Raw genomic sequence first — 23639 nt, 5'->3', positions numbered from 1 at the left:
ATACTTACTTAATCTTCTCATATTTTCAGTCAATCTGAAAAATAACGGATAAAAGTAACTTGATAAATAGGCACGTAGAGCACAGTTGTGTATATTTGATCACTGAAATACTGCTCACAGTTAGAAATCAGATGTTTGTGCACAAAGCTTCCTTCTTACCTGCCAGGAATGTATTTCTAGTGACTAATACAGCCTACCTTGCATCAGATCAAAAATTGAAACATAAAAGCTCTCCAGTCTAACTAAGACCTTGTTCACCATTTTCAAGAGGCATATAACTGAGCCTGGTAAACAATATAACATGTTCTACTTCAGACAGCAGATAAACTTCAAATTTCATGTTCTGGCCAAAGCATTCACAAACCTTGAGATGGTTCTGTTCTTTCAGTTTTATTACATGTTATGTAAACACTTGCTCAAATAATGTAAAAGGTTAAAAAAAAAAAGTAGCAAAAAAGCGACTTGTAAAGAGGCCAACAATTTCTCACAACCACATTAGAGATTTACCTTCTAGCACTAAGCGGCTCTTCTGTTTCCACTGTATTCTCTTCTGGCTGAAATCGGAAGTCCTCAACATACTCCCCAAATTTGTCACAAAACCACTTCTGGAGTCTCGAACAGACTGTGTGACTACGCTTATCTGAAAAAAATAAACACTAAGTATCAGGATAATATTAGAATACATCTTCATACAAAGCCTGCCTCTGTTCCCACACACCACGCTTCATTGGGAAGCAGACTTTGTGCCACATTCCTGTCCTTCAACACTTCATGGAAACTCACCATGCAATTTACTTTTGCCACTGCACAGGAAACCCAACTGCATTATAAGCTGGTAAAGCAAGACTAAAGGTGACTCCTGATTCGCTCTGAGTATGGCACATGGAAGCAAATTATTGTACAGAGATTATTTAAACATCCTAACAAATGAGATTTTTTTAGCAAACATTGTAAAAAAGTTTTCTGGTTAAGAGCGTCCTATAAACAAGAGACTGATGCAAATCTTAGCACTCTTATTGTGCTGAAGGGTCACCTCAAGAAAAGCAAGTGTAAAGTAAAACACTCCCGAGCAGACAGCAGGACAATCACCTTGCAGCCACACAAGTTTGGCAGGAAAGGGAGGTGGAAACTCTATGCAAGATTCTGCAAGAGGCATTTTTACTACCACTTTCCAACCATATTTAGGCTGTAAAGATTGTGTATATGTGTATATATACACAAATACATATATATTAACATTATATGTATTATATATATTATTATAATGTATTATAATATTATATATATTATTTCTAAAGCCAGGCTACAGAAATTATACCGTATGTGCCACTTATATATACGAAATATAGTCATAATACTGCCTGGCAAAGTAATGAAGCAATGCATGCTTCCTGTTTGTGAATGTCAGTGGAAAAATATAACATAAATATATATGCACAGGGAAATAATATAAGCACACCAGCCTTAAGGCAGCGCAGGTGAGAACAAAACAATCATGTTCCGTTTTGCCTGTTATTCAGAAAATCACTGGCTAGAAGGAACAGACTATTCTGTGGAAAGGTAGGTCAACAGCAATGTCAAGAAGAGGACAGTGATCACAACCATTCCAGAACCAAACTTAGTATGGAACTCCATAAATTTAAGTTATGATTAAACAGAGGCGTGAAAGATTAATCAGCCAACTTTAATAGCCAAAATGATGCCTTTAAGCCTGGGAGAAAAAGCAACTTGTGCTCAGAAAATACACTCAAACTATTAATGACTGACAGTGCTGTCTAGAAAGACAAGAAATTTAGTAACAGCTTACAGCTTGGACAACACTTCCATTTGAAAATAAAAAAAATGTGAATTAGCTTCTCACATGGAGCTTCAAAAATTACTGAGAAGGAAATTTTGATCATACAGGACAAAAAAAGATGGCAGGTTTTAGTTTACATAACAAAATACTGATATTACTGGAGTACAGGAGAAGCAACTCCCAAATTAACCCACATATTTGAAAGCCTAAGTCTCGATCAAGAGATGTGGGAAGGAAAGCATAAGAGTACTGAAAGACTGAGAATCTGCCTGTTGCCTTGGTTCTTTCAGAAATCACCATATTATTGGATGAATAATAAGCAGCAGCCTGAGAAATGTAGATGACTGTGTATGTGTACAAAATATTAGTAACTCCTAAGCTTATTACTTCTCCAGAACATCTTTTCTTTTAAAAAAAGGAAGAAGTAATATGGTTAATGGCATAAAAGAGCTTTTGCAGCTGAGAATAAAACAGAACATCTTTTCTATGCGTTACACCTGTTTTCTGGTAAGTCAAGGATCAGCAAGGCATGCAAGAATGATGAAGTCAGACAACAGATTTCATCACATTCCTAAAGGCTTTACAACGCACAATAAATTCCTTGCTCAGGTGTGCAAAGTCACCTACAAAAAACAAATGCAGAATTGTGTACAGAGTGATAAGAAGCTGCTCAAATGGTCTTTCATATTCAGCTTTTTAAAAGACCTGCTTCAGGACCCACCAAGGTTTCCAGCAAAGTTTGATCTTCTAAGGATCAAAAGAAAGGAGTGAAAGAAATCCAACTGAATCAAACTGGTAGTAGAGATCTGACCAAGATTACCTGTTCCATTGGCTTGCATCTGTGGCTTTGCAGGTTGCTGAGCTGCAGGCAGCTCTTCCGGCCTACAGAGAAAACCAAAACAATGTGAAATGCTACAGAGTAATTTTTTTCCCTTTTAGGCATAAAGAGGACCAGAACCTCCAGGGTTTCCACACCTGATATAATAAAACCATGACTAAAGAAAACCAAACTTATGTCCATTTGCAACGTTCAAAATGTTCATTGCATATTCCACTTTGGATCCAGGGAAATACTGCCCACTGGAAGGAGAGGTGGGTTCAGCCGTTTCCTGACACTGACAGCTCAATTCCATCTTACAATTACTACATAATTTAGTATCAAAACTGTTGCATTACTTATGGCTTTGTGTCCTATATTCATATTCAATGCCTGCCAGGAAAACTCTTCAGAGCCCTGACTTTTCCCACAGTAATAAATAAAAAATGGATGCCACACTGCAAATTGATAACCACAGTAATAGAATGAAACTATAGTTTAATGGATGAACCTTGAATTCTTCCATTATTACTGGAGTCAAGCACCACTCATCTTCAGGAAGGTAAGAGGTGTCAGGAATTATTAAAATGCTACATTGTAAGATCTTGAAATGCACAGATATCAACTAATTTTAAAAATACCTTTGTGAAAAAAATGAAAAATTTAAATAAAATTTTAAAACTTAGATAGAAATGTTCTAAAAATATATGGTAAGTAGCAGGCATCATTTGTCTCATCTTTCAAAATGAGTCAAAAATAATATTCTCATCCATTAAAAGTGAACAGATTTTGAAAAACACAAATTCTTTTGCCATTCTGGACATATACAACACTTCAAATTACATTTGCACTATCCATAGCTTCTACCTGCCAACCTGTCTTGAGAATACCTCAGGCTGCAGCGAAAATGTCTTCAGTCACCATGTAGATAACCTACAGACAGCTTTCTCTACTAAAGCAGGAGCTTTGAAACATAACACCAGCCACAGCAAGCTTTACTTGACAGGGAGTTGTATGATTGAAAAGATTACTGTTCTAAACAAAAACCAGCTGGTTGTGCAATTTCATTATCACTCATTTATAGGTGCTTTCAAATGTTCCCATCTTCTGCTCCTCAGGAAGAGAACCAAGTGGGATGCCAGTCAACTAATGGAGAGCGAGAAGAGAGATCCCACTGCAGAAACAGCTCACTGTACTGTCTGCACACAGAAAAAAACAGTATTAATGTGTGCTGCCTCAACATCAGTATACATCATTGAGTATGGTGGAGTTTCTACAGAACTAATTACCTTCCTTCCTTCCCAAGCATTCCCCAAACTGAATGAGCTTTCCCCATACTTGTCCATTTCTAAAAGAAACATTTAGAAATAATTTCCTGATTTATAAATTCTGACTGGACATCTGTCAGTGTGCAGTACCTGAATTCAATGGTTTCTGCTTTTAAAGCCACTTGTTTTCACATTTCTTCATGGCTTCTGTATTTGCAGCAACTCTTCTTTTCAAAAGCCACTTGAAATTCCACCAGTTTATTTTTCCTAGCTAAACTTTAATTTTGGTTTCTGTGCCATTTTTCCTCAGTTTATATTCAAACCACAGGTTCCTCACCTAAAAACAACCTCCTTCTCTTTTCCTTATTCTTCCTCCCACAACCCCGCATCTTCTCCATTTCCAGCTCTGTCTCTCTAAAGACAAAAAGCAATTAAAGTGGTCAAATTTGCACAAACTATCACACAGCAGTGTCTTGTTTTCATCTATCAGCACATCAGATGGTTATACCACACAGGTGGGCATTTTCATCTGCAATCTGTCACTGCTGCCGTGTTTCATTGATGCTGAAGACACATTTAGTAGAAAGGATTTAGTCACTTACAAGCATGTTTACACAGGCAGGAGCCAGTTACTCCATCCATTCCAGTCGTGCAAAGGCACTGGGAGGGTGTGTCACACCTGAGAGGCTCCAGTGACAGAGCAGAGATGGGATTCCAATACCAGCAGTTGTCAGAGCCTTCAGACTGGGTCTTCCTTTGGCATGCTGGGATATATTTTCAGAATATGCAGCACAGCATCACTACTCCCCATGTTTCTTGGGGAAAAAATCCAAAAAATCTCATGAAGGAGTTCAGGATAGCAGTCTCATCAGGAGTACATGATGGTTTGGCTTTCGCCCTTCTTTGTAGTTTCCTTTTTTTGGCAGTGTCTTATTTGCCATCTGCCTGTTACTACTTCCCCATGAAGAACCTGACCTTTACGAATCATCGGGTTAATGACAGCTCATTACTGCATCTGTGAATCAGGTTATAATTAGCCACTTCAGACAGATTTGGGCCAGGAAGCTCAGAATTCATTGTTTAGGCTTGCACACCCACTGGGAAGCTCATCCCAAAACCAGGTCATGTTGAACCAGCCAGTACACCAAAACCACTGACAGAAGGCAGGAATTATCTTTCCTACAGTTTCTGAACCACTCTTCAAGCCAGAGATAGTTTAAAAGGCTGGAAAGCATAAATAGTCCCCCAGAACAACTCAAAAGGCTGTGTTTCTATGAAGGCTTCTTAACTGCAGCCTGCACCAAAGAAAACGAGCTGCGTGAATTCTTCTCGGAGTATGGTTTCCACCCAGAGAAAGGGTATGGCGGACAACATTAATAGATCCCAGTTCCTGAGGTTAGCTGATTAAAATGTATAAGAGCAATGACAATCAATGTAGAAGACAAAGACAATGTGTTCCCTCTCTTATTCTTTTTTTTTAAAAAATATACTGTATTATATTTAAATACAGTGTCCACTCAGTACTGCCCCACAGAACACTGCCAAAGTGTTATTTCTGTAGGTGCAATATGACACAAAAGTTAAGGGAGCCTTGGTACTGAAGGCCATTTATCTTAAATAAACATTTTTGGTTTGTGCACATTTGGCCTTGAACACAGTTACAAGTTGAGGTGTGTGTGAAACAACAGACTCCCCAAAAAAAACCTGCATGAAGACTGCACTTGCTGCACACAACAGTTACAGTTACTGCTAGGATGTTCTCAATTGCATTAAAAGCAATTGTCCTACAGGCTAACTTCATGTTCACAAGCAAACCAAACCATCATCATTTTTGACATCTGTTGTGAAAGCCAGTCAAGGCTGTTACATCTTTCTTACGGCTCAAAGCAACATGAACTTGTGGAGACTTCCATCCAAAGCACCTTCCAACCTCAGAAATGCAAATATAAGCATAAAAGAGGTATTTTCACAACCTAGTTCAAAGAGATATCATTCACATATGCATTGCTACTTAACCTGAAGAGCTGTCACAAAACCGAGTTAAACCATTTTCGTATGCTTTACATCTCCTTCCCATTAAAATACACCAAATACTTCAGAAACCTTTGGGGTTCTCATCCCCATTTTGCAAGGCTAGTATGCTAAATTTGTAGCTTCAGAAACAAAAGGCTTCAGAATAAATGTCATCAACCCGAAGTCATATAAATGTTCACAGGCAGAAAAAAATTAAAAAGAAACTCCTGTCAGGAGCTACTTCATCAGCAGCCTGTTACCAATCTACTAAGCTAAAAATAAAGACATGCACTATGTGGAGTCAACTGGCAATCACATGTGTATGTCAGTAAGCCCAGTGCAGCACAGCAGCCAGACAAGAAACTTTTGACTCGAGTCTCAGGTTTTGCTATGTCTGCAGAGTTCCAGCCTGTCAGGAATCCTTTCAGGACAGAAGGTTTCAACCAGCCTCCAGAGCAATCTCAAGCTGAGGCATCTTCTCAACAAAGTCAGTCACGTTCAAAACATCACGTGTGGAATATGATGTCATTTCATAAGAGTCCAGGAAGAGTTAACCGAGATAAGTGGCATAGAGAGACAGAGACTTATGCAGAAGCATTGTCTATCTGCTCCTCTTAGAAACAGTTCACAATAATACTAATAAAAAGTCTGCATAAATCACAACTTGTTGGTATATCTTGTTATAAATCTTTTTTTGGTTTTGTTGTTTTTTTCTTCTGCATGATGGAGCTAGCTCACAATTTGTAAAGTAAGGCAATAACAGCCCACAGTTTACACTAAACAAGCATTGCTCACACAAGCTATTCCAAATTATTTACTCATTGTTCCACTAGCAAAATGTCATAAGCTTCAGCTGTTGTACCAAGTGCTGGGATGTCCCAAAGTGCTTCTATGGAAAACGTCAGCCGAGACCATCACAGTTCTAAATACTCAATACAGACAATAAACACCATGACAAACAAAACCACTAAAAATCCTCTTATTCCTCCCTGTGCACAATTCATTGAAAGAAGCCCATGTTCTTCACAAAAAATAACAATAAAACCCTAGACTGTTAGCTTATTGTCCTCTACTTGCTGAATGCTTTGCAGCATGCATTTATATAGCTACATGTACTGATCTACTTCACAAATACTTTTGAATACTGTAGTTACTAAAATAATTTCCTTCTCCTTAGACTGTAGTATGATTGGGTTTCCATTAGTACTTAACTTCTGCAAGCAAAAAGAGACTATGTGCAAACATGTTTATATGTATGCGTATTTGAAGATTACATGAAAAACTAGCTAGCTGAGAAATAGAGCAAATTTGGGGGTGTGGGCATAAGTGAAGATGACTTTTTGCCGTAATTTTGCTTAACAAAATTGAGTTTCCATCAGGAGTAAATGTGGCCCATTAGGTATTTTATTGTGTCAGCCAACACTCTTCCTGTAGTCCTAATAAAAGTATTTTAAAACATCTACAGTGAAGCGCAAAAAGAAAAAACAATGAAGAAGAATTTCACACAATGGAACACAAGATGAAACACAAGCAACCCGCTTATTCTTCTGAGTAGAAACTGGGAAAGTCTTAAAAGTATTTTTCTTTTTTTTTTGTCAAAATCTTCCATATACCTTCCTGTCCCCCAAAGGTTGGATTATTAGCAAGACTAGTTAGAAGATGACTCAGATAACAGGCATAATTAGCTGAATGTAGTCCCCAGCTGCAATACCCATGCTAACACGGCTACCGTGATCCTTAAGATATCTAAATGGGAATACAGCACTGAAGCAGAGAGGTCACGCTATCTTTTATTTAGCAGTGGCATGCCTGCTAGGGATTTGCTGTTGTCCACAATCCAACAAGACATAGATGTTGACACTAATACTGATAAACAAACACCTTCAAATACATTTTTTTCTATAAAACACATGTACTCATTAGTCATAGTGGCTGTGTCAGACTCTGGGCCATCCTCATTACTCTGCAATAGGGCAGGACAATGGGTACCTTCCTGCAGGATAGGCAGCTCCTCATCCTCCTCCAGAACACCCAGCAATGATGTCTCTCCCCGTCCCCATTCTCTGGTTTAAGATCAAGAGCCCAGGCACACCTGCTCTTGGGAGAAAGCCTTAAGGCTTTAACCAGTGTTAAAGGTATAACTTGTACTGTACTCTAAGACAAGTATGTGGAATTTACATCTCAAATGACTTCAAGGCAGCAAGTCCGAGACAGAAGGTATCCTCAAGTGTCAACCTTATCTACCAATAGCAGAACACGTTACTCATTGCTTCGTATTGCTGTTATGGAGCTAACGCATACTCTCAGCATGGGGACAGGTCCAGGTTTCCTCTTTCACTGTCCTCAGCAGCCTATTAGGCCAGGCAACTTCAGTCAAGATGGAAGTTACATGCACATACAGCCACAGCAACCAGCACAGGCAATAAAAATGCACTCCCACTTCCCCACTGTAAGAGCAACTGTAAAACATCACCAAAAAAATACGCAAATTGGAGCTGTTCAGATCAGCTTCCCAGTGCATGGGCACAGGGCTGGCCTGGGAACGTGACTTCTTTGCAAGGACCTCATAGTTCCCCTTCCAAGCATGCAACTTGGCAGCTCAGGTCAAAAGTACAAATGGATCAACCTTGCAGGGAACCAGTGATTTTGGAAAAACATGTGCAAACGTTAGCCATAAAAATCCCACTGTATTGGGTACCAGTAATAAGAGGGAAGGCCTAATTTATCTTCTATGTAAAGCCTTGTTGAACCCATGCTTTGAGTACTGCATAAACTCAGGCTCCTCATCTTAAGACAACGGTTAAGGAATGGCACTGAAGTGATGAAAATGATGGAGTGCTCTTAAGGAGACACTGGAAAAGCTGAAACTCTTCAGTCTAGAGAGGAGAGCAAGAGAGAAAAGAACTGATCAAGGGTGTTAAATAAGCTGAATTCAGAACAGTTATTCACCAGATCTCACAATTTTGTAACTATGGGGCACTTCTTGAAAACACTAAGAAATCTGTTATAAAGGAAAAAAAATTGCTTCTTTTGAGTTAAGAGAGGACTTTGTAGAGTAGTGCCTCCACAGCTTCCAGTGGTAGATAGTAACAGATTTTTAAAGAGCAGGTTAAACAAATTTGTGGATAACAGGTCTTCAAACAGACAGTGAAATGAAAAAGCAGCAATGTACCTTCTGATACCCCTAATACAGTGTTTGTGGATGCTATAGGAATAGGAGGTAAATAGACCACAGAAAGCTATTAGACTCATGTTTCCTGTGAATGGCTCTTGTTCCCATTGCTACAGAACACCAGTGAATATGGCCCACTGGCCTCAACAGAAAGGCGTTTTTACTCTCAGAACGAGTATACGAGAAAGTAACAGTCTGGGAAGAGTTTGTAAGGCATTGAGAAACCTCATATCCAAGCAAAAAGTGTCACCTGTTTGTTCCTGCTTGTTACCTCTAAGTAACTGGCAGTGCTTACTGCACACAATTATCAACTCAGCCTGCACTACTTCCTGATGCAGAAACTGATGATGTACCACAGATCCTACTGCTCAGCCAAAGAATCTTAGCTACAGCATAGGAAGATAACATAGGCAAATGGTCTAGACCAGCAAGGCCACCAGGCAGCTGCTATGGTCTTAAGATCTAAAGTCCATGCAGCTAGGCAGACTAAGGAAAGACAATGTCAAATGTGATGCTTTGCATCACCAAGGAGCGTGTACTCAAGGCTGAAAGGACTTAGTGGTATAGGGAAGCATGTTTGCTTTTTTCACTGCAATGGCAAGGAAAGCTCAAACTCCAGTCACTCCCACATATTTAGGGTTGTGTTGTGATACTGGGACACCCTTGCTGCTACTAGAACAGGAGTAACAAGGAGTGGGCAGTGGGCAGACTGGAGATGACACAGGTTTTGAAAAGTCAAGCTCATGCAATGACACAGCAAATGTGCTGGCATTCAGTAGCACACAGTGCACACAGATAAATCCAGGTAGGCCAGAGGGAGGGCATCAGAGAAGGTAAAATGAAGAGTATCCCAACTAGACAAGTGCCAGAACACCTCTGCAGCTAGGGCAGGATGCATGGTCAGTAAATCAGGTGTATATGGGCATACAAGATATACTTTTACAGAAAAACATAAACATCTCTCCATGAGCTACTAATTTATTTTAAGAGACCTGTGGCTGGAAATGGATGCTTTCACCAGACCTTTCTCAAAAAGAAGTCAGAGATCTCAAGTGGCTTTCGGTTTTAGAGTGAAAACATTTATCTTACCTTCCTTTAGATTTTTTTCTTACCTTGCTTTAAGTACTTCATTGACTTTTTGTTCTAGTTCTAATCTCCTCTGCCGTTCTTTTTCTAGCTCCTGCCTTAAAGTTTCAGCATTCGTTTCTTCTCTCAGCTTCCTGAGCTCCTCCTCTGTCAGTTAAGGGAGAACAAAAAGATTTTGTTACCCTGAAGTATTTATATAAGAAAATTAAAATCTAATAATGACAGATTAGGTGGTGCTTTTTTTCATCCACCAAATATATTCACCAGAAAAAAAACAAGAAATCAAAAGATAGAATGATTTCATAGAGCTGTGTGCTTTTCATCACATAGAAAATGTTTAGTTACAATTGCTAAAGCAAGAAGAAAAACAACTTTAAGGATTTGTTTTCATGATGCAATGTATCAAAAATAAGCTCTTGGTACAAACTGCCTTTATCTATATACAGCACGATGTACCCTTCATTCTCCCAAGAAAAAACAAGCAGAGAAGTCTGCTTATTACTAAAATCTAGTTGTTACACCAAGAAAAAAAGTATCTGCTTTCTTCCTCCATGTCTGTGGCTAGGAAAAAAACCAAGACATGTATTCACATAGTTATATGATACCATATAATCCTCTATCCATAAATTTCTGGCACCCATGTATTTTTATACGTCAGATGGCCCCATTATGGATCTGAGTATCTTACAGTTTTAAGAAGCAGTTAGGAGACAAAGAACTAAGTTCACATTCTTACCCTTTTCTGAGGTTACAGTGTACCCTATTAACTTCCACGTAATAATTTACGTACAAACATATATATACATGCACCTATATATTGATTTATTCAAACACATACACACTCTTACAACTTTTTTCATAAGAACTTATTTTCCACTATGTGTAAGGCCTTTTTGTGACTAATTAGCCTTGCTTCTTTACACTGGCAGTATCCTTGTTAAGGAATTTATTTTTATCCAGAGCTACAATGGGGTCAGTATCACGGATCACTTTTCGCAGGCTGGTACACAAGAGGTATGACAAAAACAGGATTGGTCTCTGGTTCGGATTTTAAGCTCAATCTTGAGAATAACTAGTAGACCAGCAGGTGTATTTCAAGCTTAAAACAAATCAGAACAGAAAATACTTGCTAATTCCACTATCACTATGGACAGAAGGGGTTCAGACTTTATCTCATTTTAGAAGATTTATGGATTATGTTCTCCAGCAACCTGTACTGTTTCTTTCCACATATTGCCTTCTAACTCTTTGATAATCAGATAATTTTGACTTCTGAGTCTCTCTCTGACTCCATGTTTTGAGAAGCTCTGAAGCCCTAGTGCAAATATTCATGGGTAGGGAACTTCCACCGTTTCAGCAGGTATCATCATTCCTGTAATTAACTGGAAAGATATGAACATCGGGGCATACCTTTACATGGAGCTGTTTCTAATTACGTGTCCTCAAGGAATTTTAAATCCAACAAGAAAACTGCATTTATAAATAGCTCACCCTACTTTCAAGGGCTCATCTTGTTCCAGAACAAGAGCATGGTCACAGCTGAGGGGAAATATTCAAGTGCACTGGAGCTTGTGCAATATCGTAAAGATATCACAAAAAGTTCCAGAGCTTGATAAGCTCTCAAGACTTCCTCAAGATCATTTAAGGGAAAAAATTCTTCATTAAGCACTTTTTTTTTTTTTAAAGAGGAAATGACTATGCATTGTGGTTTTCTTATATACACACAAGTAGTGTAAATCAACCTCAAAGGCACTGGAAGTCTACTCAGATCTTCCAGCTTCCTTAATTCTAGTTCTTCTGACTGTACTACCTCTTGTTCTATTAAAAACAAAACAAGCCCTCTAGAAAATTAACCACTATGAAGACAAGGAGTGCAGAGATGCAGAATTTAACTCAGCCTCTTTACATAAAGAAAGGGTACAGAATGAATTAGGTAGAAATCCTATAAAACAAAACAAAAACTACAGCATCTCATCATTACAGATTTCCACAGCTTCACATTTCATGGCATTTCTTAACTATCAAGTACATGACTTTGAATTTTAAATCCACCCCACTATGACTGTTCTGGCCCCTCCAACTCTCTAAAGCAGTGTTTGTTGCTACTTTAACAGCAGTGTGGGGGACACTGCTTGTGACCAGTCGCTAACTGGATTTAACTCCATTCACCACAACTCTTTGGGCCTGGCCAGTTTTTTACCCATCAAAGAGTACCCCCACCCAAGCCATGTGCAGCATATTTCTCCAGGACAATGTTGTGGGAAATGGAGTTAAAGACTTTAATAAAGTCCAGGTAAATAAAACCCACAACCTTTCCCTCATCCAATAAGAAGGTCAACTTGTCATAGAAGAAGAATCAAACAGAATCCGCTTTTCCTAAACCCATGCTGACTGGGTCTGATAACCTGGTTATCCTGTATGTGCCATGTATGTGCATTTTGTTGCATTATCATATGTCATCAGCCAGCAGAGGAATTGAAAAATTTCAGTTTGCTCCCCAGGATACAGAAGCTTGCAAGAAATGTTTGATAAAAAATACTTAGTTTAGGTGAGAATGAATCATAAATATCTGGGTAGTATTTAGAAAAGAAGAATGATGCATCAGGCTAGGAAGGCGTGGCAGCAGATTGGATTTCTAATTCAATACTGCATGTGCAGTGGAGAGGATGTCTCCCTTAATACCAGGATTGGAGGTGGATTAGGGAGCCTTCTAGTAGCTGTTTTACATAACAGCATTCCTTTGTAGGTCTACAGGTACACCGCAAAATCCCCCCAGGATAAAATGACCAAAAAAAACCCCTTCCAGGGCACAGAGAGAGACCGCACACCACTGTCTTTAGCTACCAGAGCAGTTTAGTGTTAAATCTAAGAAGATAAAGTTAAAAACTAGAAATGTCAAAAAGTGTATGTGCACTCTGTTATATTTACATGGGGAAACACCAGTACTTAACAAGACAGAAATAACCCTTCTACGTCTATGTTAATTATGGCAAATCTCCCTACAACCCTTTGAACATCACCACAGTTCAAGTATGTTGTTTAATTGGTACTAAACGCGCTAAATCCTAACCACACACCGTTAAACTGCATCTTGCCAGCCACGCTGACAGAGCCAGACGTGAGTTTTTTCCAGCACAGGCAGCTTCCACACTTGCCAGACTTCCAACTCCTAAAAAAGCTAATATTTTAACTTTGTCCCAACTAAACCAACTATACGGCATTACTAACCGAATGTCAGGAGTCCAAAAACATGTCTATTTTCATCATCATAGACAGTGAAGACCCTTTAGTCTTCATCTGAAATACCGTGAGCAAACAGCAGTGCTGTGAAAGAAATGGAATGGCTCCGCCACTTGTGGTAAAACAAACACATACAAAGAACATCTTCTGACCAACAAGCAGTGATGGAGGAAGAACCCACAACAGAAATTCCTAACCTGTTTTTTTCCTGTTTACATTATTTCCTAATTTGTCTACTCCTTGGGAGACATGCTTACAATTCATAGCCACAACTGGATACAACTTCATTGCGTATTTTTTGTTACTGTTTGTCTTCTAATCTCTGACCTTCCCCGGGGCTTATGTCCTTTCCACCAGTGACTTGAGAACCACAGAGACTGCCAAAAACTTACCACAAATCTGTCCAAAAGACTTCAGATGAAACATTAGCCTTTGCTCCCAGACACTGTGTCATTCTATTTCTTTGCATGCCAGATGCTTGGGAAAGAAAAGGACTTGTCCAAGATATCACTTTAGCAGCTCCACTAATGCAAGCATTAGCTACTTAGAAGGAACAGAGCCACCTACAAGTCCTGATTCACTTCCACAACCTTTAGCAGTTAGTGTAATAGTAAAACCCCCCACAGCAGGAGTGAACTTCTGTCACATTTTTTTGTATCATTCAGCAACTTATTTATACAGTGGCAAGCAGTCCTAGGTGAGCAAATAAACTCCTGTATGGAAAAAGTAAAATCAAGAGTAAGTGAAAGAAAAAAAAACCCTAAACCACCCCAAATCTAACCCCTCATGATCTACTACTATATAGGGATCAAAATGTTTTGTCCAGACCTTCAGTTGCACAACTAATCCTCAATGAAATCTCATTCCTCCTTCCTCAAAAACTTCTTTTCCTACTGTTCTAAACAACTAATCCTGAACTACTTTATCTTCAGCTGATCTTTGCTCAGCTGTGCTGTGTAGAAAAAAATAATGCTAAAACCAAATGAAGTAGGGTTTTTTAACCAAACCAGTCTATGGATGAGGACAAAAGGCAAGACATCCAAATGTCAATTAGATGATGGGAACACAACACAAACCCCAAAATAAGTCAGCAAAGAAGGAAAATTGAAGGAAAAGCTATTGATGTTTCTGGGGTTGGTTTTTTTTTCCATTTGAGAATACCTTTCATTACCAACTTAATGGATTTCCCTTTCTGTCAGGCCTCTTGCTTGTTTGTGTGAGTCTTTCATACAGATAAAAAGGAGAAAAAAAAGGATTTTCTAACAGGAACACTGGTGCCATAAAAAGCAAAAAAAGCAGACAGAAACATTGAAGATATCCTACATCTATTGAATGCATATCTTTTCCTTCTCCCTACCTTGTTTTATATAGGCATTTTGATAGAGAAATGAAATGGCTAAACAAACTCATGTGCACTATAATGTTTCTCCAATTCAGTCTGGTTTACCCGCACACATCAAAACAAAAAGTGACCCAATGTATTCAGAAACAGTAACAACAATTTGCTTTACAAAAAAAGCTAACAGTTTTGGCAGTTGAAACTCCTGTTTGGGAGTTAAACAATCCCTCCTTTTAATTTTTTTTGTTTCCATCATCCTGTTGCACCTCTCTTTGCTCTTTCAAAGGCAGAACTCCTGCTCCAGTACTTACAATAAGCATAGCTCCTGAAGACCAATTTTGGAGTCTCTTTGCATACGCCTACAGGGTGGGGAGCAGCGTGGGCTCTCTACACCGACAGGAAAAAAGCCAACTCTGAGCCAGAAGCAGCAGAGAGAAGGCTAAGTCTGAACCATCACCCTGTTTCTCAGGGCAATTAACATTCTCCTAGTACTATTCTCCTCACCTCAAGAGCAGAGTTTAATGTGAAGTGTTCTTCTATTTCCTGTAACAGAGAGCGAGTTACAAACCACATCATATTTGACAAGATGATCATCTGTGCAAATTGGACTAGCCTCCTCTCTCACCATTCTTGTTACATCCCACTTTGAGTGGTTGAAGTTAGAAAGCAGATGTCATTACTATGTACAAAATAGTTATGTTAATAACAAATTAGTAACTTTACATTGACGTATAGTACATTCAGTGGAATTTTATTGTGTTATAATAGACACAGGATCATTTCATCATTTTACAGGATTTTAAATTAAGCTTCCTGAAAATATCTGAACTACCTTAATCAATTGCTTACTGAAACAGATCGTCTTCTTAGAACATGAAGTGGGAAGTTTTCTATTGCTACATATACTTTTGCCAGCTTAAAAGTCATGAAAATAACTGCTGCTTTATGAATTTTCAGAAACTTCAGAGATTAAAAATGCCAGAAGAGCTGCAGAATCCATCTAAAATGAAGGGAACTACAAAAAAAATCTGTCATTATTACAGGAACTGTTTTTACTCCCTATAGTTGGCAGAAGTGAAACAGGCTACAAACATTTCAATGACTGTCTTGGGAACAGCAGTAGGCTCTTTCAAGGCTTTTATATTACCAAGTTGGGAAGGGCATTTTCCACACGGGGCTCCTGAAATCTCCAGCCCGATTACAGAAAAAGGACAGGCACAGCAGTGCTGACTGCTGCCTTGTCTGAGCTTTCACACCAACTCCACAATTCATGAAGCCAAAAAAAAAGGCAGAAGAGCACACCCCACCTACATAATGCAATGTGTAGGCGGTATCTGTTTGAGCCAGTGGAGGAGCTAAAACAATACCAGCGTGGTGCTGCACTTTGGTTAATCAGCCCACAAAAAGGTGGCATGACAGCATGTGAGCTTTCTAGGCTGGGCCCTCCAGCATTCTGGCATCTTCACACCACCACCATTCACATGCTTTGTCCAATGATGATGGAACAAGGACAAGCCTAGGATTCCAGCTTGATGCCACGTTGGGCTAGAGTTGCACCCCATCCCTCTCGCCTGGTCTCAGAAAGCTTGTGCCTTTGGAAGCCAAGTTGGGAACAAGCAAGAGCACCACCCATTCTCCGCCAGTTAGAGCACAGTCCTTGCAGAGAAATGGAGGTCTGAATCCTTTTAAACCCCAGATGAGCACTCTAACCTGTCTCATTATTGTCTTTCCCAACAATGTTTCCAGGAAAGCTGAGCCAGAGCTTTGGAGGGGTTTTTTTGCCCAGGAAGGACATGTACTCAACATACATGGTGCACGATGTAAGCACCTCTGGGTACAAGCAAAACCTTCCCTACACATCTTAATAAACTTAGTAAACAGTTTTCTGAGAAGCCTCTCAGTCAGATGTCAGACCTAGAAAAACTTTTGAACAAATTTGTTAGTACAAAAAAGGTGAGAGCGGTTCTGGTGAACTGACAGCTCTGCAGCAAAGCCTGGATTCCCACCTTTTTCCTGCAGTTTCTCTGGGTGCTCAAGGAAAACATTCAAGCAGATTCCCCACCAGCCACCATGTGTAAATCAAAGCCCTCAAAGGAATGAGGGTGAGGAACAGGTGCAGATCTCCCAGGAACTCCCCCTGTTAGCATCTGGGAGTCCGGGATTTTAAGCTGAAAGAAAGGAGGCTTAGAGAGACGATTAAATTGTGGGAGAAGCTCAGGGTGAACTTCACTGCCACAGCAGCCTTGCTGCTCACCAACATCAGCACACGTTAGGAACCTGTGCTGTAGTATCAGGATCTTTTGGCCAGGGCTGACCATTTGGCAAGGAATGGCTACTGTGCTATGGCACACGGCTGGTATTCGGGTGCCTCAGATATACACAACAGCTACTCATTCTTACCGGAGTCTTCACCTGTCACATAAATTAACTCTTTATTTTGCTTCGAGGTTTCTTAACCATAGATGACCACAGGCTGCCAGGTCCTTAAGAGGACAGCAAAGTCAATGCAGTGAAAATATTCCTCTGCTCTTCTCTAGTTCTCCAGGTGTTTGACCCTGAAGTCAAGAGAAATTACACCAAGGATGTTTTGACACAGTTGGTAACTGGACTCTGAATCAGCTTCTCAATCAAATTATTACATACAATTACTGTTTGAGGACATAGTCGCATTTCTGCACAGAACAGTACTTTGTAGATTGCACATCTTTTGCTGGTCATAACTACCACCACACACTTTGTCTCTAAGGTTTACCACTCTCTAACATTCCAAATCTGCCCAAGGAACACATATGGTTTCCTAGAGCTCTAATTTCATGAGATCTATATTCTGCTAGGTTGGTCTTCTTATAAAGAATCATCAGATCATTTACACTGAAAAATAGCACTCAGCAAACACTGTGGAATGCCTCACTTAAATTATTTTAAAAAGCACATGAGAATGAAGAGTGGGAAGCAAAAATTTCAATGAGGAAGAATCACAATCCTGACTTCTTTTGTGATGCTGGTATAAAAATCATAACTGAAACAACCAACAGTTTTGTAAACCCCTTGTGACTCCTGTCACAGCCTGCCGTGGAATGCAAAATCCTTGTGGGAAAGGACCTTACTTCATCCTAAAGCTGTTCATCATCACGTGGCACTTCTTCTGCTTACCAGTTCACAACTAATGCTCTTCTCTAACAGCCACCTGGTTTGTTTACTCTTAGCTGATGCTACCACTGACTCCTCTTCCCTGAGCTGCTAAAATTAACATTGCAAAATGCTTGAACATTCCTTAAGTGACAATTAGCCAATACTTCACATAAACCACAGGATACATGTGTGCTTACAAAATGCCTCACACCTCATAGTACCACAGGACAGTGTTGATATCAGCATAACTACCCTCAATAAGCAGGCACAAACAGTAATGGGAAGAAAAGCAGAACATGTACCTCAGTGAGGTGCAAAAATGAAAAAACATTGCCTATCATTTTCGCTTTCAAATGCAAGAACAGCAAGCTTTTATTCCTTGTTCAGATACAACTAGGTTTTGAAATGGAAGCACTAAAACCACTAACCTTAGCTCATAAATCTAGCTGCCCCAGTGCAGTAGCTGCCTTCCAAACCTGAATGTTAAGCTAGCATCAAAGCAGTGTTCACATGCATTAAAATCAAAGTTATAGTAATAAAAGTCCTTTAGCAATGGACAATTTCCACAGTGACAGCATCAAGATAAGGCTTTATTATCCAGCCACATGCATTCAGAGGTCCAACAGACTGAGCTCTCTGAACTTGTTCAGCAGGCATTAAGCCTTGCTCTGCAGGAACCCACCCCAATACTGCAGTCTCACCAGACCCACCAGGCATTGAATGTTTTCAGTGTTCCTGACCTACAAGCAGCCATTAGATTACAGAGATTAAAAGCATTCCCACACATACAGGAAAAGCAACTTTAGCCTTTTTTTGCTGGAAGAGTCAGCTGATCCCTCCCCTGCTTAACACGTCATTATCCAAGATCCCCTCCTCCACATGCCTCATCCTCTTGTCACTCTGCAGCTTAAATTCCTTGCATTTCCAGTCACATTTTATTTGCATTTAAAGTTACACAACATGCTAAGCAATTTGCCTCCATCATCACCTCCCTGGATGCTTAGATTATCTGTTTGCTACGCGGGAGATTCAACTGGTGTCTTAAATGAAGATACTTCCCTTTACTGACAACCATTTGCCTCCAGTAACTAAACTATTTGCTCCAGTTTGGACTGGGATGTGTTTCGCTGAACACACTATTAAGCCAAACTGCACCTTTACTTGTGCCTACTAACGACTGAACAGTGTTCAGAGAAGAACAACAGTCTGCTTGCTGCTCCTTTAACTAGGCACTTGCAACTACAAACTCACACTAACTTGTAGCTGTGTTACAAATTGCGCACAAAGTACACATACACAGCTGGGAGGAAGTCTCTCCTCTTTAAGTCTCCTGGCTAATAACACACCTATACAAACAAGAAGTATAGAAGAAGCAAAAATAAAGTTAAAGGGTCAGCCTAATAACAATTAGAAATGCAACACATTAAACAGCAAATGCATGGTACTTTAAATATTTACACACACAGTAGCAAGTGCTTTGATTTTTGCACACCTAGCTGGAGGAAATGGAACAAAAGGAAGTGGCAAACGGTTTAAGTAAAAATACAATTATAGCAAGGTGTCCTTAAGGAATGTCATAACTAAAAATAGTATGCAAATACAGCTGAGTGACTAGCCTTCAAAAACACCCATTGCAGCAACAGGATTGGAAAAAAAAAAATACATCAGGCTTTCTTCCATGGGTAAATTAAAGCAAACAAATCACACATTTCAAGAAGGTTTTTCTGCTCATTATCAGCTCATTTTTGAGAAGAAAAAAAAAATTAAGCATTTCCAGTATTTAAAATACCCAAACAATGCAAAGAGAAGATGGAAGAAAGCAGAATACAGGAACCATATCCAGAAAGTGATCTTCAACTTCACTGCAACTGACACATACAGTTACACATTTCAGCCCAAAATTTTCAATAGGGTGTAGGAGAATAATGAATAAGCTTTACTGTGCTAATTTCTCCACACGTTTATCATTCTTTCTCTTGTTTTTACGTACAGAGTTATAACCAGCTTGCCAGGACAATACTCCAGTTGCAGCTATAGCAAATGTCGGGCTTTGCTGAAGAGCTCTTAAGCTAGCAGTAAGGGCTGGAGACACCCAGGACTGGCCGATACCACTCAGCTGAACTGCTCTGTTGGCCTGAACCCCCAGCTATCTGCTCAGAGCTTACATGGAAGGGTGAGCGTCGTTATCCTTTACCTTGGAGTCTGCTACAAAGGTCTGTACAAAAGAAAGAGATGCAGCTAGAAGTGGTAATGTAGTTGAACAGAAGGTTTTCAAAATAGAGTAAGAACCTGAATAATAAAAATATTCACAAAAATGTTTTTATGAGACAAAGCATTTCCTGGTTCAAACCAGAAATCAATTCCGGGAAGTCCTACTGTTAGTGTTACACATCAGACTGCATCAACAAATCACAGATGTTCCATCTAGTTTATAAAACAATTTGATAACAGGTGCTTAAGCAATGCATCTTTGAGGATGGCAGGAGTAAATCATAACTCTGTGATGCACAGTTAAGTAAGACCTCAAATAAATAACTGGAACAAAACAAATAACAAGGGAAGTCAAATAGAACATTCAATTTTTGCTGGATATTCCAATCATGATACCCCTTCCAGATATCAGTGGAAGCTGATAGCATCTTGCTATAAATTCTTTCCCAGTCTCCTTTATCATGATTCTCTCTCATACACACGGGGAAAAATTATCAAAGAAATACTGCCAAATGATAAACAAGTTACAGAACATTAATTCGAAATCCTTGAGAATATGCTGAAGATAAAACACACATCTTGTTGTTAGGTTATAATCTGCAAATCAAATAGAATCTATAGCCTTGTTACTTCCATCCCTTAGAAAATATCTGAAAAGCTCTGAACAGATAAACATAACTCTCATTCTGAAGTTCAAAAATAATCCATTAAAATGTCCATTTGGAGAAGCAACTGAACAAGAACTTTCATGGATTTATTAGAGTACTCTACTTCAATCAAGTTAAAGGAATGCTTGTCTTCAATTTTTTTTCTGTCTTGCAAGTGAGCAGTTCAGATCTGCTGAGATAAAACTCCAGAAAGCTTACAGGTGCCTCCAGGCATGAAAGATAATTTTGTCACAAATGCGCAAAATCGAAGAAGTAACACTTAAAGTCTACAGATACTCTCACCTGTGTTTCTTATACCACTTACCAGTAACTTAGACACTCTTAAGAGAGGTTGTCTTTTAAGATGTATTACTCATTGAAACAGCTACCAAGGAAATGCATTGGTCGCCCCTTCAGAAATCCCTTCTTTCTTACAATTACTAATAGACAAAACCCCACATATTGCAACCACCATTAACGCTGAGCTCATTCTGAAATAACCTGAAGGTGTCAACATCAAGACTTCAACTAAGCAGCTTTTGTCATGTAGTGACCTACACTGTGAGGAATTCAATAAGGAAAAAAATATCGAAGCGACCCAGAAACCTTGGGAATGCTTTTAAGTTCTTCCTAAGGTACTGTCAACCCACGTCATCTACACATCAGCATACATATCACGATTCTGATGCCAACTTCTGCAGTTTAGAGAATGCTTATTTAAGAAGGCTTAAGCTATTCCTTTCCGCAGCGCACTAGTTTTATACTTACGTAAAAAGTGTTTTTCCAGTAAGGCTATTTCCAGGTGACCTTTGATCTCATTCAGTCTGTCAGACTCTGTTCTGTTAAAATCCTGGACTCCTGAAGCCATGATGATGGTCCCTGGACCAGCCTATAAGAAAGCCAGAACACACCAACAGCTCAGAGGCACATTTATTTAATTTTTTTATCATTTAAATACATCAACTTACTTCTGGGGTATTAAAGAAACAGCCACGTGAGAAACATGCAAGCATCAACAGCTCTGCATGCTTCTTATTCAGCATTAAATTATCAAAATACATGAGTGAAAGCTGATCAAATGCACAGCATCTCTCCCATGGGAGTTTACAGAACACACTTCCGCAGACCTCACAGAGTTACAGAAAACAAAGATATTCGCCACCCTCTTAAAGTTCTGCTGCATCATCATTTAGCCTTTCTTCTGCTGATTTAAGACATATTTATACTATCCCTCTCTTCTTTGCATTAAACGAATCATGAATGCAACATACTTTACACGTAAAATTGTGAGGCTGGCAAAACTAACATTTTTCCAGATATTTAATGAGCTATTAGAAAACACATGTTGTATATTTTAATATTCATTTATAGAATTAATAATTCTGAAGACCTTTGGTCTCTCTGCACAGAAGATCAGCGCAGGGGTCCTCCGCTCCCCTACTCTCCGCACAGCCCTTTTATGGCTGAAGGATGCGTCTGGTGCCCAGAAGCTCACCCTGGCAGACCAGGAGAGGAAGGAGTCAGGAGATTGTGTTTTGACAGATTTACCAGCACCAATCCAACGAGTTGGGCACTGGAAATATCACAAAATGCAGGAATTAGGGAGCAACTCAACTACTTAAGAAGTGCAGCGACAACTGCCGCTTCCACAAAGCGTGCACAGAAGGATCCCAAGCCGTCACAGCAGAAAGTAGGTGATGCTGTTCTCCTCTCAAAACGGACTTTTTCTGACAGCAGGGAAAAGGGTGGGTAAGAACATCTCCCAGGTAATGGTTATTCAGACACTGTGCGCAGTCCCCACCAGTTACAACAAGTCTGTCAACTGGAATTACAAGAGCTTCCCTCACAGTTTACACTCCAAACTGAAGTGCTAGATTACAGAAGCCTACATCTAAGAAACGATCTCAAGACAAAAATGGATTTATTTACCTATCCTAACTGCTCCCCCACCCCTTGCCCTGAAAACATAAAGGAACTATATTGCTTTCAAAAGTCATCTCACATACACTTAACCAGAGCAGCTTAAATCACATACATATATAAACTCAACTAATCTACACGAGAGTTAATTAAAAGACATTTTCTATGTTTTAGAAAAGATGTACTAAAAACTCACTGACAGCAAATGACCTTCATTATTGGGAAAGATTTGCTCTTTTAAGATAACACATCATGGAGATACCTATTAAAGAGCTCTTTTCTTGCTTGAGTTGAGAAGATGTTGAATTTAAGCCTCAGAATTTGTCTACACAGGCAAATTATCACTCTGTAGACATTTACTGCATGGTGTTTACCTGGCACTAACTCCCCACCTGGGCTTGCTCAATACAGCGTCAGGCAGAGATGCTATTTCAAGTGCCAAAAGCAGCACAGTTACACCCCCACAGCACTCTGCCAACGCTGCCAGCCCTGATGAGGAGCAGAAGCTGTTAGCTCAGCAGCAGCCTTGTGCTGCTTTCCATTTTGGAGCCAGCATTAACCATGCCATAGCAGAGACTGACAGACCCCAAGGCAGTCCTCAAACAGGGACCTACAGCACAGCATCTTCCTCCCTGTGCTCCATATTTCCAATTCACACATGCCTTTAGCCAGAGAGATGCAGCAAGACATGCTGTTTGCAACCACTCCAGTCACTGCTGAAGAACAACAGCTGCCTGTTTTCAGACTAACCTCTGCAATGATTTGTTATCTATAGAGCTAGGTTTTATTTATATATGTGGGAAGACTTAATGTTATCACTTGCCAGGCACTTTGAGAGCCCCAAGGAGGAAGGTGTGGCTGAAGTCAAACAGCAGCACCCTTACAACACACTCTGCAAACAGGCAAAAGGAAAGCTTTATTATAACATAGATTACTGCCTAGGCATTAAAGCAGGGCTTTCTGAATTGTATATCCAAGTCTGGTAGAAAGGGACAG

At 39.6% G+C, this 23639-nt stretch overlaps 1 protein-coding gene across 2 annotated transcripts in view; it reads right to left on the bottom strand.

The window, feature by feature from the left end:
* Window positions 1-23639, bottom strand: part of GRAMD4 (GRAM domain containing 4) — a 73625-nt gene that overhangs the window by 18542 nt on the left and 31444 nt on the right. For both annotated transcript variants that reach the window (XM_069849847.1, XM_069849854.1), the window contains exons 3-7: window positions 21492-21612; window positions 10181-10301; window positions 2619-2680; window positions 508-640; window positions 9-34 (exon numbers count right to left, since the gene is read on the bottom strand). In XM_069849847.1, the coding sequence (XP_069705948.1) occupies window positions 9-34; window positions 508-640; window positions 2619-2680; window positions 10181-10301; window positions 21492-21612 (463 nt within the window). The remainder of the gene's footprint in view (window positions 1-8; window positions 35-507; window positions 641-2618; window positions 2681-10180; window positions 10302-21491; window positions 21613-23639) is intronic.

The sequence above is a fragment of the Phaenicophaeus curvirostris genome, chromosome 1 (genome assembly GCF_032191515.1).
Source record: "Phaenicophaeus curvirostris isolate KB17595 chromosome 1, BPBGC_Pcur_1.0, whole genome shotgun sequence".
Classification (NCBI taxonomy): Eukaryota; Metazoa; Chordata; class Aves; order Cuculiformes; family Cuculidae; genus Phaenicophaeus; species Phaenicophaeus curvirostris.
The sequence above is the reverse complement of the archived record's forward strand: the minus strand, read 5'-3'. Positions and strand labels throughout refer to the sequence as shown.